Source organism: Carcharhinus amblyrhynchos, chromosome 11, assembly GCF_965287045.1.
Source record: "Carcharhinus amblyrhynchos chromosome 11, sCarAmb.v2.hapA, whole genome shotgun sequence".
In the NCBI taxonomy this organism is placed as follows: Eukaryota; Metazoa; Chordata; class Chondrichthyes; order Carcharhiniformes; family Carcharhinidae; genus Carcharhinus; species Carcharhinus amblyrhynchos.
The window spans coordinates 87857572-87872395 of NC_137334.1; the positions used below are offsets into that span (position 1 = coordinate 87857572).

The 14824-nt window shown below is 41.7% G+C and overlaps 1 protein-coding gene across 1 annotated transcript in view; it reads left to right on the top strand.

Annotated features, from left to right (window-relative positions):
- The window catches only part of slc49a4 (solute carrier family 49 member 4), a 67181-nt gene that overhangs the window by 20208 nt on the left and 32149 nt on the right, over positions 1-14824 (top strand). The window contains exon 3 of the mRNA XM_080199510.1: positions 9987-10255. Within this exon, the coding sequence (XP_080055636.1) occupies positions 9987-10255 (269 nt within the window). The remainder of the gene's footprint in view (positions 1-9986; positions 10256-14824) is intronic.

Below are 14824 nucleotides of genomic sequence, written 5' to 3' on the forward strand. Positions count from 1 at the left end.
TCTTGAATAAATTCAATGATTCAGCCTCCACTGCTTTCTGTGGAAGAGAAGTTCACAGACTAACAACCCTCAGAAAAATAATTTTCATCTGTCTTATAAGGAAGGTGTCTTGTTCTTAAACCTCCCTTGTTCTCGTCCTCCTGGTATCCCCACTATCAAGTCTCCTCAGGATCTTGTATGTTTCAATAAAATCACCCCTCATTCTTCTAAGCTCCAATGGGTACAGGCTGAACCTGTTTAACCTTTCCTCATAAAATAAGCCCCTCGTCCCAGGAGTGAGTCAAGTGAACATTCTCTGAGGTGCTTTGAATACAATTATATCCCGTTTCAAATAAGGAGACTGAAAGTGTACACAGTACTCCAGACGTGGTCTCACTAATTCTATAAATGTCTTTATTGAAAATTTTGTGCAAAGCTTTGTTACATTGTAACCTGATATAATCTTTATCTAGGGAGCATGGTCCAAGACAGGATCATTACTTTGTAGCCTTTGTTTTCTGCACAAAGCTTTCCACAATAGATCCAGAATGATCTCTTCTGGATCCTATCCAAATACCTTTTCCTAAGTTACCAACTTTAATGCGAGGGGAGAGTGTAGGATCCTCGAATACTTAAACCCCTCAAAGGCAATCGGTATCTTGCATAATTCAGTGCTGAAGTGAAATCCCTGGGAGTTGGCAGTGACTTTATCAACATAATGTAACATTTTATCAAAAGTACGGAGTGAACTTTGGAGTGCTCAATGCCCATTCAGATGCCTTAGAGCTCGCAACATTAAAGCATTGTAAGTTGAGTGCAAGACAAGCAAGACAGCTAACTTTTTTAAACAGAAATTACTTAACACCACGTAGAAAATACAAAGAAATGAAAACAAACAGAATCTGAAGCACCGGCAGAATATAAAATACTAAGAAGGTAAAAAAGATGCTGAGTCAAAAACTGGTCCATTCTGGGGTTCAATGAGATAAAATGGTGATTTTATATTGCTGCTGATGTAGTTCAAATTTGACTTGCAAACCTTGAGCTGCGGGTCGAGCATTTATATTTTAATGTGAATGGATTTTAAAACATAATTATACCTTGCTGTAATTGAATATAAGAAATAGGAGCAGGAGTAGGCCATCTGGCCCTTCGAGCCTGCCCCGCCATTCAGTAAGATCATGGCTGATCTGTTGTGTCTCAGTTCCACATTCCCGCCCTCTCCCCATAACCCTTAATCCCCTGTCTTATCAAAAACCCATCAACCCGCGTCTTAAAAATATTTAGCGAGGTAGCCTCCACCACTTCAACGGGCAGAGAATTCCAGAGATTCACCACCCTTTGAGTGAAGAAGTTCTTCCTCAACTCCGTTCTAAACCGCCCCCCCCCCCCCCCTTTATCTTGAGGCTGTGCTCCCTAGTCCTACTGTCCTTTGAGCGGGAAGAGTCTCTCCACCTCTATCCTATCCATCCCCTTCATCATCTTATACATCTCAATGAGATCTCCCCTCATTCTTCTAAACTCTATCGAGTACAAGCCTAGTTTATTCAGTCTCTCCTCATAGCTCAACCCCCTCAACTCCAGCATCAGCCTAGTAAACCTCCTTTGCACTCCCTCCAAGGCCAAAATATCCTTGCGTAAGTACGGCGCCCAAAACAGCACAACATTGATAAAACTTGCATATCAAAACCAAAACCCTTTTGCCTCTGAAGAGTGTTGAACTAAATTTCATTGGATTTTTAATGGGAACCAATAATATGCCTTTTAATTACGCCAGTTTGAATGTAGTTGTAGTTTGCTATCAATGTTCAATCTATAGGATTATTGATGTTTAAATGTGTAAAGAAAGCAAATCTGCCATATAAAACAAAACCATTTCTTGGATTTGACCAAAATCATTCAAGATTTAAGTACTGCATTTTGCCCATTTAAAGGCTTGTATAATCTTAAGATCAGACATGATTGATTTTATGACTTGCCTAATGAACCTAGCTGTTACTGTGTTTAAGAGGTTTTTAAAGATTTAATTGAAACCAACTATGTTGCATTTCCTCCTTTTAAGAAGCACTAGGGAGAATTGGGAAAATGCTGACTACTGTGCATATAAAAGCAAATGGCAAGAAGATCTGTTAAACATCTAAGGATTAGTACTGTGTTTAAATTGGAGGATTACTGCATTTAGAAAAATCTTGATGAGGTTAAATGGGACAGCAGTAATGGCAGTCCCCTCGAGCACACTGAAATTTTAATATTATGTTAAGTTGGGCTGGATGGTGAGTGGAGGGGAATAATGCCAACAGTTCAGAAGGGAGTTCAAATATCAGATCATGGCCTGGACTTCCCTCTGGTGAAGAATTGATTGAGGCAGAACTTTTAGCTGTTGCGGACCTGACCTGTTTCCTGGTCCAAACTTGATGACCTATGCAGAGTGATCTCACGGTGCATTCTCCAAGCGCAAGTAACCCACAACTGCAGTAGAAGACCCACTGGAATATTAACTAAAGAGCCCAGAAGGTTTTAATCGCAAGCTGAACAAAAGGCTCTGAATAAGCTGTGGCCGCTGTTGAACCAGGTAGAGGAAAAGAGGAGGAGGGAGTGGTGGTCATGACCATACCCCTCCTCTCACTATCTAGGCCATCAGTTATCTTACTGCTGCCACCTCAATATTTTATGGCATCCTTTTGCTGGTGGAGCCAGGTGTCAGCAGTATCCCATAAGAAAATTAAGAAATTTGGCACATTTCCTTAGTCCCCATGCTTTCAATTTAATGTGGCCAAACAGTCGAGCGTTGGGTTGAGAAACTTCTGCCCCTGCTTCTGAGGTATACATGCTGTAGTGGACTCCCTGCCTCATTTTCTATCCACTGACACTGATGTAGCAAAGGAAAATCTGCCCCTAAAGGGAAGGAAAAGATTAGATTTTCTTTCAAGGCCCTCCAGTTCTCTTAAATAATGAATTCTGCTAGTGCTGACGTAACTGTAACATGAAGACATGAATCCAAGACTTTATGGCTTCCAGACAAATTCTTCATTCATTCATTCATTGGACTTGGACGTCGCTGGTTGGCCAGCATTTATTGCCCATCCCTAGCTGCCCTTACTGAGTGGCTTGCTAGGCATTTCAGAGGGCAGTTGCAAGTCAACTATATTGTTGTGGTTCTAGCGTCTCATAATAGGCCAGACCAGATAAGGATGGTAGATTTTCTTCCCTAAAGGACATTAGTGACCAGATAGGTTTTTCCAACAATCAACAATGGTTTCATGATGGTCAGTAGATTCTTAATTCCAGATTTTTAAAATTCATTTCAGATTTCACTTTCTACCATGGTAGGATTCAAACCCAAGTCCCCAGAAAATTAGCTGAATTTCTGGATTAATAGTTGAGTGATAATATCACTAGGCCATCGCCTCCCCTAAATTGAAAATGGTAAAAAGCCTTAAATTTCATAAGGAACATTTCTGTGAATGAACCTCCCAGTGGCCAAAGTATCAAAGGTTGGAAACTCCAGAGATATACCAAAATTAATCTTTGGTTACTATTATCTTCAGGTAGAATGGGGCAGAATTTTGAGTTAGAAGGTACACGCCTTATGATTTCCTTTTACCCTGAAACTCATGGCATCTGGACCACAATTCTAAGGCTGAATGCAGAATTGTGGGTTCCCTTGCTTCGTGCAAAGTTTGTCCATTACACTCTCAGAAAATTAAATAACTTTGTGTCTCATGTGATGGAATAAAAGGAAGTTAGATATTTGTATTGATATCTTTTAATCCTTGCGTATTTCAAAAAGAGGATTCATCAGAAATAATTTCTAAGATTGGGATCAAGTCATTCTTCTGTCTGTTGTTCAGCATGGTGTTAATGGAAGGATAGCTATTACTCAGGATGTTCTAAAAACTTCCCTGCTTTAGAATGGTGCCACGGGATATTTTTCATCCACCGTGGGGCCAGATGGGACTTCAGCTCAATACTGGATCCAAAATTCAGCACGTCCATCATTGCAGCATACCTCTGCTGCACTGCATGGTTCATTTTGTCTTGCATGCTCATGTCCAAGAATGGAATCTGTGTCCACAACCTTCTAGCTGAGTGTGAGTGCACTACCAACTGAGTCACAGATTACACTAAATGTTGGAATTTAACACATAACATGTCTCATCAACAGATTGACAAGGAAAGGCCTGTTTCAGCAGACTGGGATTCTTCTCACTTCCATTCCTGGAAAGTCTGTGATAAATTCTAAATTGGACGTGCTGCGGAATACATTTGAAATATTTGATGTGCTGTAACCCTCTTCGACTCTAATTCTAACTGCTTAAGCACCCCTGGTTTAAATTGCTGCTTACCATACCTTCAGTTGCCCTTGCCTTCAGTTCCTTAGGCCCAGAGCTCTGAAATTCCCTCCTTTACATAGAACATAGAACACTACAGCACAAACAGGCCCTTCGGCCCACAAGCTGCGCCGATCACATCCATACCTACCAAGCCATAGAACTACCTATAACTCCCAATGCCATTAGATCCCATATACTCATCCAGAAGTCTTTAGAAGACCCCAGCGATTTCGCCTCAATCACCACCGATGGCAGCCGATTCCACTCACTCACCACCCTCTGAGTGAAAAACTTTCCCCTAACACCTCCTCTGTACTTGCTTCCCAGCACATTAAACCTGTGTCCTCACGTAGCAACCGTTTCAGCCCTGGAAAATAGCCTCCGAGAATCTACCTGATCTATTCCTCTCAACATTTTATAAGCCTCTATCAGGTCGCCCCTCAACCTTCGTCTCTTCAGGGAGAAGAGACCTAGCTCCCTCAACCTATCTTCATAAGGCATGCCTCCCAATCCAGGCAACATCCTTGTAAATCTCCTCTGCACCCTCTCAATAGCTTCCACATCCTCCCTGTAGTGAGGTGACCAGAACTGCACACAGTACTCCAAGTGGGGTCTGACAAGGGTCTTATAAAGTTGCAGCATTACCTCCCGACTCCTAAACTCAATTCCTCGATTAATGAAGGCCAGTACACCATACGCCTTCTTGACCACATCCTCCACCTCCAAGGACGATTTAAGAGTCCTATGGACCCGGACCCCAAGATCCTTCTGCTGTTCAACACAGCTAAGACTCCTACCCTTGATATTGTACTCCTGCATCCCGTTGGTCCTGCCAAAATGGACCACTACACATTTATCCACGTTGAAGTCCATCTGCCACTTCTCCGCCCAGTCTTGCATCCTATCTATGTCATGCTGCAACTTCTGACATCCCTCCAGATTATCCACAACACCACCAACCTTCGTATCGTCAGCGAACTTACTAACCCATCCCTCCACTTCCTCATCCAGGTCATTTATGAAAATGACAACCAACAAGGGTCCTAGAACAGATCCCTGGGGTACTCCACTGGTGACCGACCTCCATGCAGAAAAAGACCCATCCACAACCACTCTCTGCTTTCTGCAGGCAAGCCAGTTCTGGATCCACAAGGCCAAAGCCCCTTGGATCCCATGTCCTCTCACCTTCTCAAAAAGTCTTGCATGGGGGACCTTATCAAACGCCTTGCTGAAGTCCATATAAATCATGTCCACCGCTCTTCCTTCGTCAATGTGTTCAATCACATTTTCAAAGAACTCAACTAGGCTCGTAAGGCACGACTTGCCCTTGACAAAGCTGTGCGGACTATTCCTGATCATTCTAAACTTCTATAAATGCTCATAAATTTTGTCCCTCAGAAACCTCTCCATCAACTTACCAACCACTGAGGTCAGACTCACCGGTCGGTAATTTCCCGGGCTTTCCCTCCTTAAGCAAGCTTTAGGTTCGAATGTCTTCTCGTGGCAGTGTCAAATTTTGTTTGATATTGCTCTTGTGAAGCTTCTTGGAGTATTTAAAAAAGTGCTAGCTAAATGTAACTTCTTGTTAAGCAAGGTGCCTTTAGCTGGTGAGTTACCTGTGTAGTTAGCTACGCTGAAGTTTTGGATTTACATCTAAAGTACGTATACCGGAAAGAAAGAGGAACATGACTGATCTTTTCTCAAAGATTTTGAACACTGTAATGGTGTGCCAGACACCTGGCTGAACACTTTAGTGCCTAAGGCGTTACAATATAAGTACACATTTTTAATTAACACCTGATTTTATTAGAAATGATCTGCAGTAACAAGTGATCATTTATTGCAGAAATGCATTCAAAAGTCAGCATTTTCACTGCCACATTGGATATGGTCAACAATTATACTGCACCTGGTAAACCTGTATGACATTTTGCAATGTCATTTGTATTGCCATTGTCATATGCCACTTGTATTGCCAACTGCTGCCTGAACCTATTGGCAGCTTGTGACATGAACTAAAATTTCAAGTATATAAAGGAATTAACACCATTCAGTAAGTTGCGCGGGAAAGCTTCAGTTTTGGTGACAAGTTTTATTTTTACACTTGCTGTTTTTTGAGAAATTCCATCAACATCGTGCTTGACGAAATTATTTTTCCATTCGTGTTTCTGGTAAATCCTCAGCAATATTGTGAATGTTGCTTTCTCCAGGGGGCCCTGTTGTGAAATGCTGGTTATCTAAAGTTTTTAAAAGTTTAAAGTTTATTTATTAGTCACAAATAAGGCTTACATTAACACTGCAATTAAGTTACTGTGAAAATCCCCTAGTTGCCACACTCCGGCGCCTGTTCAGGTCAATGGACCTAATCGGCACGTCTTTTAGACTGTGGAGGAAACCCACACCGACACGGGGAGAATGTGCAAACTCCATATAGTGATCCAAGCCGGGCACCGTGCCGTCTCTACTTGAATGATAATAGGGATGGGGGACTCAGTTATGTGAGAGAGACTGGCGAAGCTGGGAATGCTGTCCTTGAGACAGAAGTTTAAGAGGGGCATTTAATACGATTTTTTAAAACTTGAGGAGCTTTGTTAGAGTACAACAGCAACGTTTATGTAGCATATTCAATGGAATCAAATATCCAAGATGTTTCACAGGACTGTTATGAAGCAAAATGTGGACACTAAGCCCCACACACATTTGGGCAGATGACCTAGTTAACAAAAGTGCTAGTTTTTAAATGTACATCTTTAAAAGAAAAAAAGAAGGGAGAGAGGCAATTCCAGAGCTCAGGGGCTGCACTGCTGAAGGTGTAACTGCCAGTGATAAGGCCATCTAAATTGGGGGTCCTCGAGTCCAGGATCAGAGTATATCTCTCTGCGTGGATTGTAAGATTATGGAAATAAAGAGGGGATTGCACAACTAGAGAAGGAGAGATTTGAGAATGAGTGGGAATTTCAATTGCATGGTATCATTCAACTGGGCGCCAATGTCGGTCGTCAGGCACAGGGATAGTGGGTGAATGGGACTTAGTTCAAGTTAAGAGCTGAGTTGCGGTGTTGAATGAACCTGAGGTAATGGAGGATTTATTATGGGAAACTAGCCAAGCACGTGTTGGAATAGTCAATTCGAGAAATAATGTTGACATGGCAACATTTCAATGTTTCATGGCAATGTTTCAGCAGCAAATGAGCTAAGACACGGGCTGAGTCCAACAATTATATGATGTGATAATAGTCTTAATATTTACTTTGGATATTTGATTTGAAAGCTCATTTCCAGGGTCAGATATGACATCAAAGTTGCATATAGAATGATTAGGACTAAGACAGTTGCCACAAGAGAGATGGAGATGATGTTAGAAATTGGATGTCTGTTATGGAGATTTGTTTCTACCAGCAGGTAATCGGAGAATACAAATTTAAGTTAATTGGTAAAAGAACCAAAGAAGGATGAAGATTCTTTGTGTTTTGTACTGGTGAGATCTGACAACATCAGGTTAAAGTCCAATAGGTTTATTTGAGAGGACTTTAATCTAGTGTTGTGAGACTACTTACTGTGCCGACCCCAGTCCAACGCCAGCAATTCCACATCATGTGTTATGATCTGGAATGCACCACCTGGAAAGATGATTCAACAGTAACTTTCAAAAGGGTTTGGGGAAAAATAATTGAAAAGAGTGGCATAGTGGTTAAACTGCAGCAGGCGACGGTGCAGAGGGACCTCGGGGTCCTTGTGCATGTGTCGCAAAAACCCAGCTTGCAGGTGCAGCAGGTGGTCAGGAAGGCGAATGGGATGCTGGCCTTCATAGCGAGGGGGATTGAATATAAAAGTAGGGAGGTCTTGCTGTGGCTGTATAGGGCATTGGTGAGGCCGCAGCTGAAGTACTGTGTGCAGTTTTGGGCACCGCACCTGCGCAAGGATATTTTGGCCTTGGAGGGAGTGCAGAGGAGGTTTACTAGGCTGATACCGGAGTTGAGGGGGTTGAGCTATGAGGAGAGGCTGAATAAACTAGGCTTGTACTCGTTAGAGTTCAGAAGAATGAGGGGAGATCTCATTGAGACGTATAAGATGATGAATGGGATTGATAGGATAGAGGTGGAGAGACTCTTCCCGCTCAAAAAAGACAGTAGGACTAGGGGGCACAGCCTCAAGATAAAGGGGAGGCGGTTTAGAACGGAGTTGAGGAGGAACTTCTTCACTCAAAGGGTGGTGAATCTCTGGAATTCTCTGCCCGTTGAAGTGGTGGAGGCTGCCTCGCTAAATATTTTTAAGAAGCTGGTTGATGGGTTCTTGATAAGAGAGGGGATTAAGGGTTATAGGGAGAGGGCGGGAAAGTGGAACTGAGCCACGACAGATCAGCCATGATCTGATTGAATGGCGGGGCAGGCTCGAAGGGCTGGATGGCCTACTCCTGCTCCTATTTCTTATGTTCTTATGTTCATTACTGCCTCACAGTGCCAGGGACCCAGGTTTAATTCCAGCCTTGAGTGTGGAGTTTGCACATTCTCTGCTTGTCTGCATGGATTTCCTCTGGGTTCTCTGGTTTCCTTCCACAATCTAATGATGTACGGTTTAGGTTGATTGGCCATGCTAAATTAATTGCTCCTTAATGTCAGGGGGACTAGCAGTGTAAATAAGTGAGGTTATGAGGACAGGGCCTAGGTGGGGTTATTGTTGGTGCAAGTGCCATGAGCCAAATGGTATCTTTCTACACTGTAGGAATTCTATGATGATTCTATGAAAACATTGACAGACCTGCCAGTGAAAGAGCAGGGGGAATAGGACTGGTGGAATAATTCTTTGAAAGAGCAGGTCCAATGAGCTGAGTGGCTTCCTCCATTGGCTATCCTGGAATAGATTTCATTTTAGATTACAAACTGTACTTCCAACTCAAAGCAAGGAATTTTGCTTCTCTTTCAGGGATGATAATATGTTTTTGTCAATGAATTTATTGTGGTCTAGTTGCAATACCAAGGTTCCATTTCTTTTTGTGAGCAAGAGCTTGAAAAGAAATGCCAGTGATACCTTGTGTTGTGTGCGTCCCTCAGCAATGCCATACTGTAGTGTTGCATGTTCTGTCAGCTTTGTTTTGATGACTGCTGAAGTAATTAATGATTTTTCACCGTTTTGTCAGGGGATTTAGAGCATTATTGAACTGTCATTTTGTTGGAACTGACAAAGCTGTGATTGTCCTGTCCAACCAAGAACGTCTGTAAAGCCTTTTGAAAGCTGTTGGCGCTGTTCAAGATGGTGTCTCCAGAAAGACTATTTTAACTAGTTGGCTTGGTGAAGGTAGTTTCAACAAATGGGCTTTCGTACTTCAATGCAACATATCTTTATTGGACGGTTCTCTTTACTATTGAAAACATGAACACACAGTATAAGGACACTAAATCTCTATGATGAATAGCTAGTCCTGACTGGATTAGACTGGAACACCTTCTGGCATGAGTCTGCAAATTATTCATTGCTTCTGTAGAGCTGCTGGTTCCAAAGCTTGCTTCGCAGCTGACTTTATTTACTTGTCTTTGTTTTAATTTCATGTTGCGTTTCATTTGCTTTGTTCAAAATCTGATTCTTAAATTATTGTAAGTAACGTTTCATTGTCATTGAGCATATAAGAAATGTTGGCATCTATTCACTGTTGTAATTTTTATTCTATGCTTTTAGGTTGATCCACACTGGACAGCTGCTCAATGGTTTCGCTGGTCCTATCATTGTAAATGCACCTCCATTTCTCTCAACAACCTGGTTCCCTCCAGATCAGAGGGCCACAGCCACTGCCATTGGATCGCTGTTCAACTACTTTGGTGCAGCTTGTGCATTTTTGCTGGGCCCTTTAATAGTTCCAGCACCCAATGGTACCATGCCTCTGCTAACAGCCTCCAACCGTCATGTTGACTTTATGAAGGGTCGTATTCAAGCTCTGTTATACGCAGGTGAGTAATATTAGATATAAGAAAAACCCCCCTATTTCCTTGTTTGTTTGTGTTTGCCTCAGTATCTGGAAATGTATGTGCTACACCTGATATTCTTATCTGAAGACAGATCCTTTACTCTTGCTTTCCCGTGCAGACCTGATGGAGATTGTGCTAAAATGGTAGAAGTCTCAAAAGAAGACACCTAAAAGATTTAAGCTGGAACACTACTTAGAGTTTAAACCGTGACAAAGAAAGGGTACGGATTTGAACAGCTTGTGGTTGAGAAGAAGTTTATGCAGTTATTCAATTCCTTGCATGGATTAAACTAGCCGGGTTGTTCTCCTTGGAGAAGAGAAAGTCGAGAGGAGTAGATAGAATAAATAGAAAGAAATCGTAGCTCATTAGTGGAAAGGTCAAAAATCAGTGACACTGCTTTAAGCTGATTGCTGAAAGAACCAAGAGGGACATGAGAAAAAACAGCGAGTTATTGGGTCCTGGAACGCACCATCCAAGAGTGTAGTGGAAGAAGATTAAATAGTGGCTTCAAAAGGGAATTGAATAAGCATCTGAAAAGAGAAAATTGCCAAGCTACAGAGAAAACACAGGAAGTGAAAATAACTTGAATTGTTCTTGCTTTGAACTGGCATGGGCATTACAGGCCAAATGGTTTCTTCCTGCTTTTTAGCCATGCTGTGCTTCAAAATATGCAAAGAAACTTTGGAATCGCTTACAGAACAGCTGTTTGGGGGAGAGTGTGCAAACTAAATTTATTTTTCCTCTTGACTAAAAGATACAGAAGAAAGGGCCAATCTTGTGAATCTGTCCTGCTCCTTGCCACTTTTGATATACAAAATGTATCTCCAGGGTATCATGTAAAGAAACGGCGCAGTAAATTAATAAATTGAAAAATAATGTTAATGTGTATATGGTAGACAATGAAGAAGTCAATTGTAGCCTTTAAGCAAGGGACTTGAAGTATAAGGGTAAGAAAGCCTTGCTGCAGTTCTACAGGGTTTTGGTGAGGCCATCCATACCTGATAAAAGCTGTGCTTGCCTTAGAGGAAGCGAAATTCTTGGCATGAGGAGATTGAGTAGAAGTATCTATATTCTCTGGAGTTTGGAAGAATCCAAAGTGATCTTATGAAGCATATATAGACAACTAAGAGCAAAGAACGGTTCAGCACAGGAACAGTCCCTTCAGCCCTCCAAGCCTGCGCCAATCACGTTTATCTATCTAGGCCAATCACATCCCTTTATTCTCTGTTCAAATGTCTATCAAGACAAGTCATAACTGCAGCTCACGTAACTGCCTCAACCACTTGCAGTGCATTCCAGGCCCCCACCACCCTTTGTGTAAAAAAAAACTTTCCTTGCATATTTCCACTGAACCTTTTCCCCCTTATCTTGAACTTGTGTCCCCTGTAGTTGTCATTTCTATCCTGGAAAAAGCTTCCAACTATTCACACTATCTGTACCTCTCAAAATCTTATCAACTTCTATCAGGTCACCCCTCAGCCTCTGACTTTCCAGGGAGAACAATCCCCATTTAATCAATCTCTGCTCATAGCTAAGATAATGGCAACATCCTGGTAAACCTTCTTCTGTATTCTCTCCAAAGCTTCCATGTCCTTCTGGTGGTGGTTGACCAGAGTTAGACACAGTATTCCAAATGTGGCCTAACCAATGTTTTATACAACTGTAACAATTTGCCAGCTTTTGTACTCAGTGCCCCATCCAGTAAAAGCAAGCATGCCATGTGCTTTCTTCACCAGCTTTTCCACTTGTGCTGCCATTTTTAAGGATCTGTGGACGTGTACTCCCAGATTACTTTGTGTGACTATCTCCTGATGGTTCTGCCATTTATTCTATAGCTCCCCCCGAATTGGATCGACCAAAATGCATCATCTTGCATTTGTCCCAATTAAATTCCATCTGCCATTTCTCCACCCAATTTTCCGCCTATCCTGCTGTTTTTTTCTGACAATCTTCATCACTATCCGCAACTCTGCCAATCTTAGTATCATCTGCAAACTTGCTAATCAGACCAGTTACGTTTTCTTAGGTTTGACATGATAGGCTGGTAGGCTTGAGAAGTTGTTTTTCTTGGCTGTGGACTAAAGCAGTAGGATGGGGGGTGTATTAGTCCCAGGATAAGGAGTCAGTCGTTTAGAATTGAGTTGAGGATAAATTTCTTCACTGAGGCTAGTGAATCTGCAGTTAAGAGTAGGTTCAAAAGTACATATGGCCTATGCCTGCTCCAATGACTTAGGACTTTAGCTCGTGAATACTTCTGTTGCTTTTTCTTTGCCTCTTTCTGTAAGTTTTAGTATTTTGAAAGTTATTGCCTCGCCTTGTCTCATCTGCAAGTGTGCTAAATAATCTCTCCAGACCCTGAAGTCTTGGCATGCCGAGGAATTTGCTGCAGACTAGGGCTCTGGAAACCAATTAATAGCCTGCCTATGATAAAAGCAAAATACTGCAGATGCTGGAGCTCTGACATGAGAACCTGAAGTGCTGGAAAAACTCAACAGCTGGGGTACTGAAGAAGAATCATATTGGAGTCGAAACATTAACTCCCTTTCTCCTCACCACAGGTGCTGCCACACTCGCTGAGATTTTCCAGCACTTTGTTTTTAGTAACAACCTGCCTAATAGTTCAGTGCAGCTGTTGTATGTACAGATTTCTTCTGGACAAGAACTGACTGCACATTTCCAGATCTCACTAGATGCAGTTTGCTGGATAAAATTTAGGATCTTGTGAGGTGCAATAGATATAAATTTGTGCACAGAGTTGCTGTGTGCTCTCCCACATTTTTGGAGTACAAGATAGAACATTTAGTTGACACCATTCGTCACAAAAAGCTTGCCCCATCCAGAGTTCATCCATGATTACTATATCATGGAATTCTGTCTTTGTATTTTAACCATTGTCTCATTTTCGGGACAGGAAGGGTCATTCAGTTCCTCAGTCTGTCCTTCAATTCAATTATTTGTGTCCTTTCTGTAACTTGGCTTCACTTATCCTCCTTTGATCCAGGTCCTTTGATTGCTTTACCTAATTAAAGGAATATCTCCATTTTGGAAATTTCAATTGATCTGGCATCCACAGCATTTTGGGAAAGGGAAGTCCACGTTTTTGTGTGCCAACGTACTTTCTGATTTCACTACTGGAAAATCTAGCTCTTGGTGTGCCCCTTTGTTTTGGATTTCCCCCCAACCAGAAAAAATATTTCCTTTCTGTGCTCAGTCAAGTTCACTGCACTTGTGCCTCCTTTGTTGACAGCTGTGGCAGTATTAAGCTAATGCTATTATCCATTCTGAATGCTCCAGACTAATGCCGTTAATGGAACTCGCAACTGCCAATAACTGACTCAAGGTCTACAGAACAGAAGCAGTTTTGGTCATATTTGCTTCCTCCATTATATACTTCTACTATAATCTATTGCAATCTCACCCCGGTTGTATCTTTTGTGGCCCTGTAATAGATTTTGCCAATCTATCTCTCTGACCAAATGTTTTCTTTTTAAAGCCCATTTTTACTAAGATCGTTATTTGCACAGTTATACAAGACAATTTGTACAACTTATACAGTTAGTGTTTGAATGTGCTGCCGTTCTGGAAAGAATCATGTATTCAGCCTAACAACCACATCTCTCTTTCCTTTTCAACTGATTGTGGTAAACACTGATTGCACTATGCTCTCTCAAATGTTAAAATACTCTTTTGTGTTGCCTATTCCGAAATTACAGTTCTACTAAAACTGCCACGGTTTTGATCAAGGTCCAGTAGCTCACATGATGCCAAAAGTGGTGCACTGCCACTGAAATCCAAATGGGGAAATTAAGCGAGTGATTAACGTACAGTTCTTAAATGCCCACTTCTGCAGAGTGAGAGAATCACAGCTGAAATGTCATTAATTTAAATTGAGTCATTCTAAAGAGCCAGTGCCATTCTCCTGAATATCTATCTTAAAGGGAAAGTGCTAAATACAACACTTGCTGCCAAGACTAATTGCTCAGGGTTGCTCAAGTAATGAATGCTGCTTAAATGAAATGCTTGTTGTGGCACTCTGAGTTAGTTTCTATTTCAGTAAGTTCCTCACCATCCCTACGCTACAGCTGTCTTTTGACGCTTTGGCTCACCAAACTAAATTAGTGGGGAGACGAGCTGAAAAGCTTTTGCAGCAGATTCAAACTTATTTTCTTGCCCTCAAAGAGAGGGGCATACCTCTAAGGCAGCTTGTGCTATTGGCTCTATCTGTAAATTGGTATGGTCCATAGTTTTCCATAATAATCTCAAACTTGTTATTGTCAACTTAATTTGCTGCCATTTATGATGAGATCTCCCCTCTGTTTTAACGATAAAGAATTCTTACTTAATAAATAAAAACCAAATTACTGCGGATGCTGGCATCTGAAACCAAAAGAAACTAGCTTTGACAAAGGGTCATCTGGACTTGAAATGTCAGCTCTTTTCTCTCCTTACAGATGCTGCCAGACCTGCTGAGATTTGCCAGCATTTTCTCTTTTGGTGTAAGAAATCTTACTACTTGAGTTACAGGAGGAGATGAAAGTGGTTGCAGAGAGT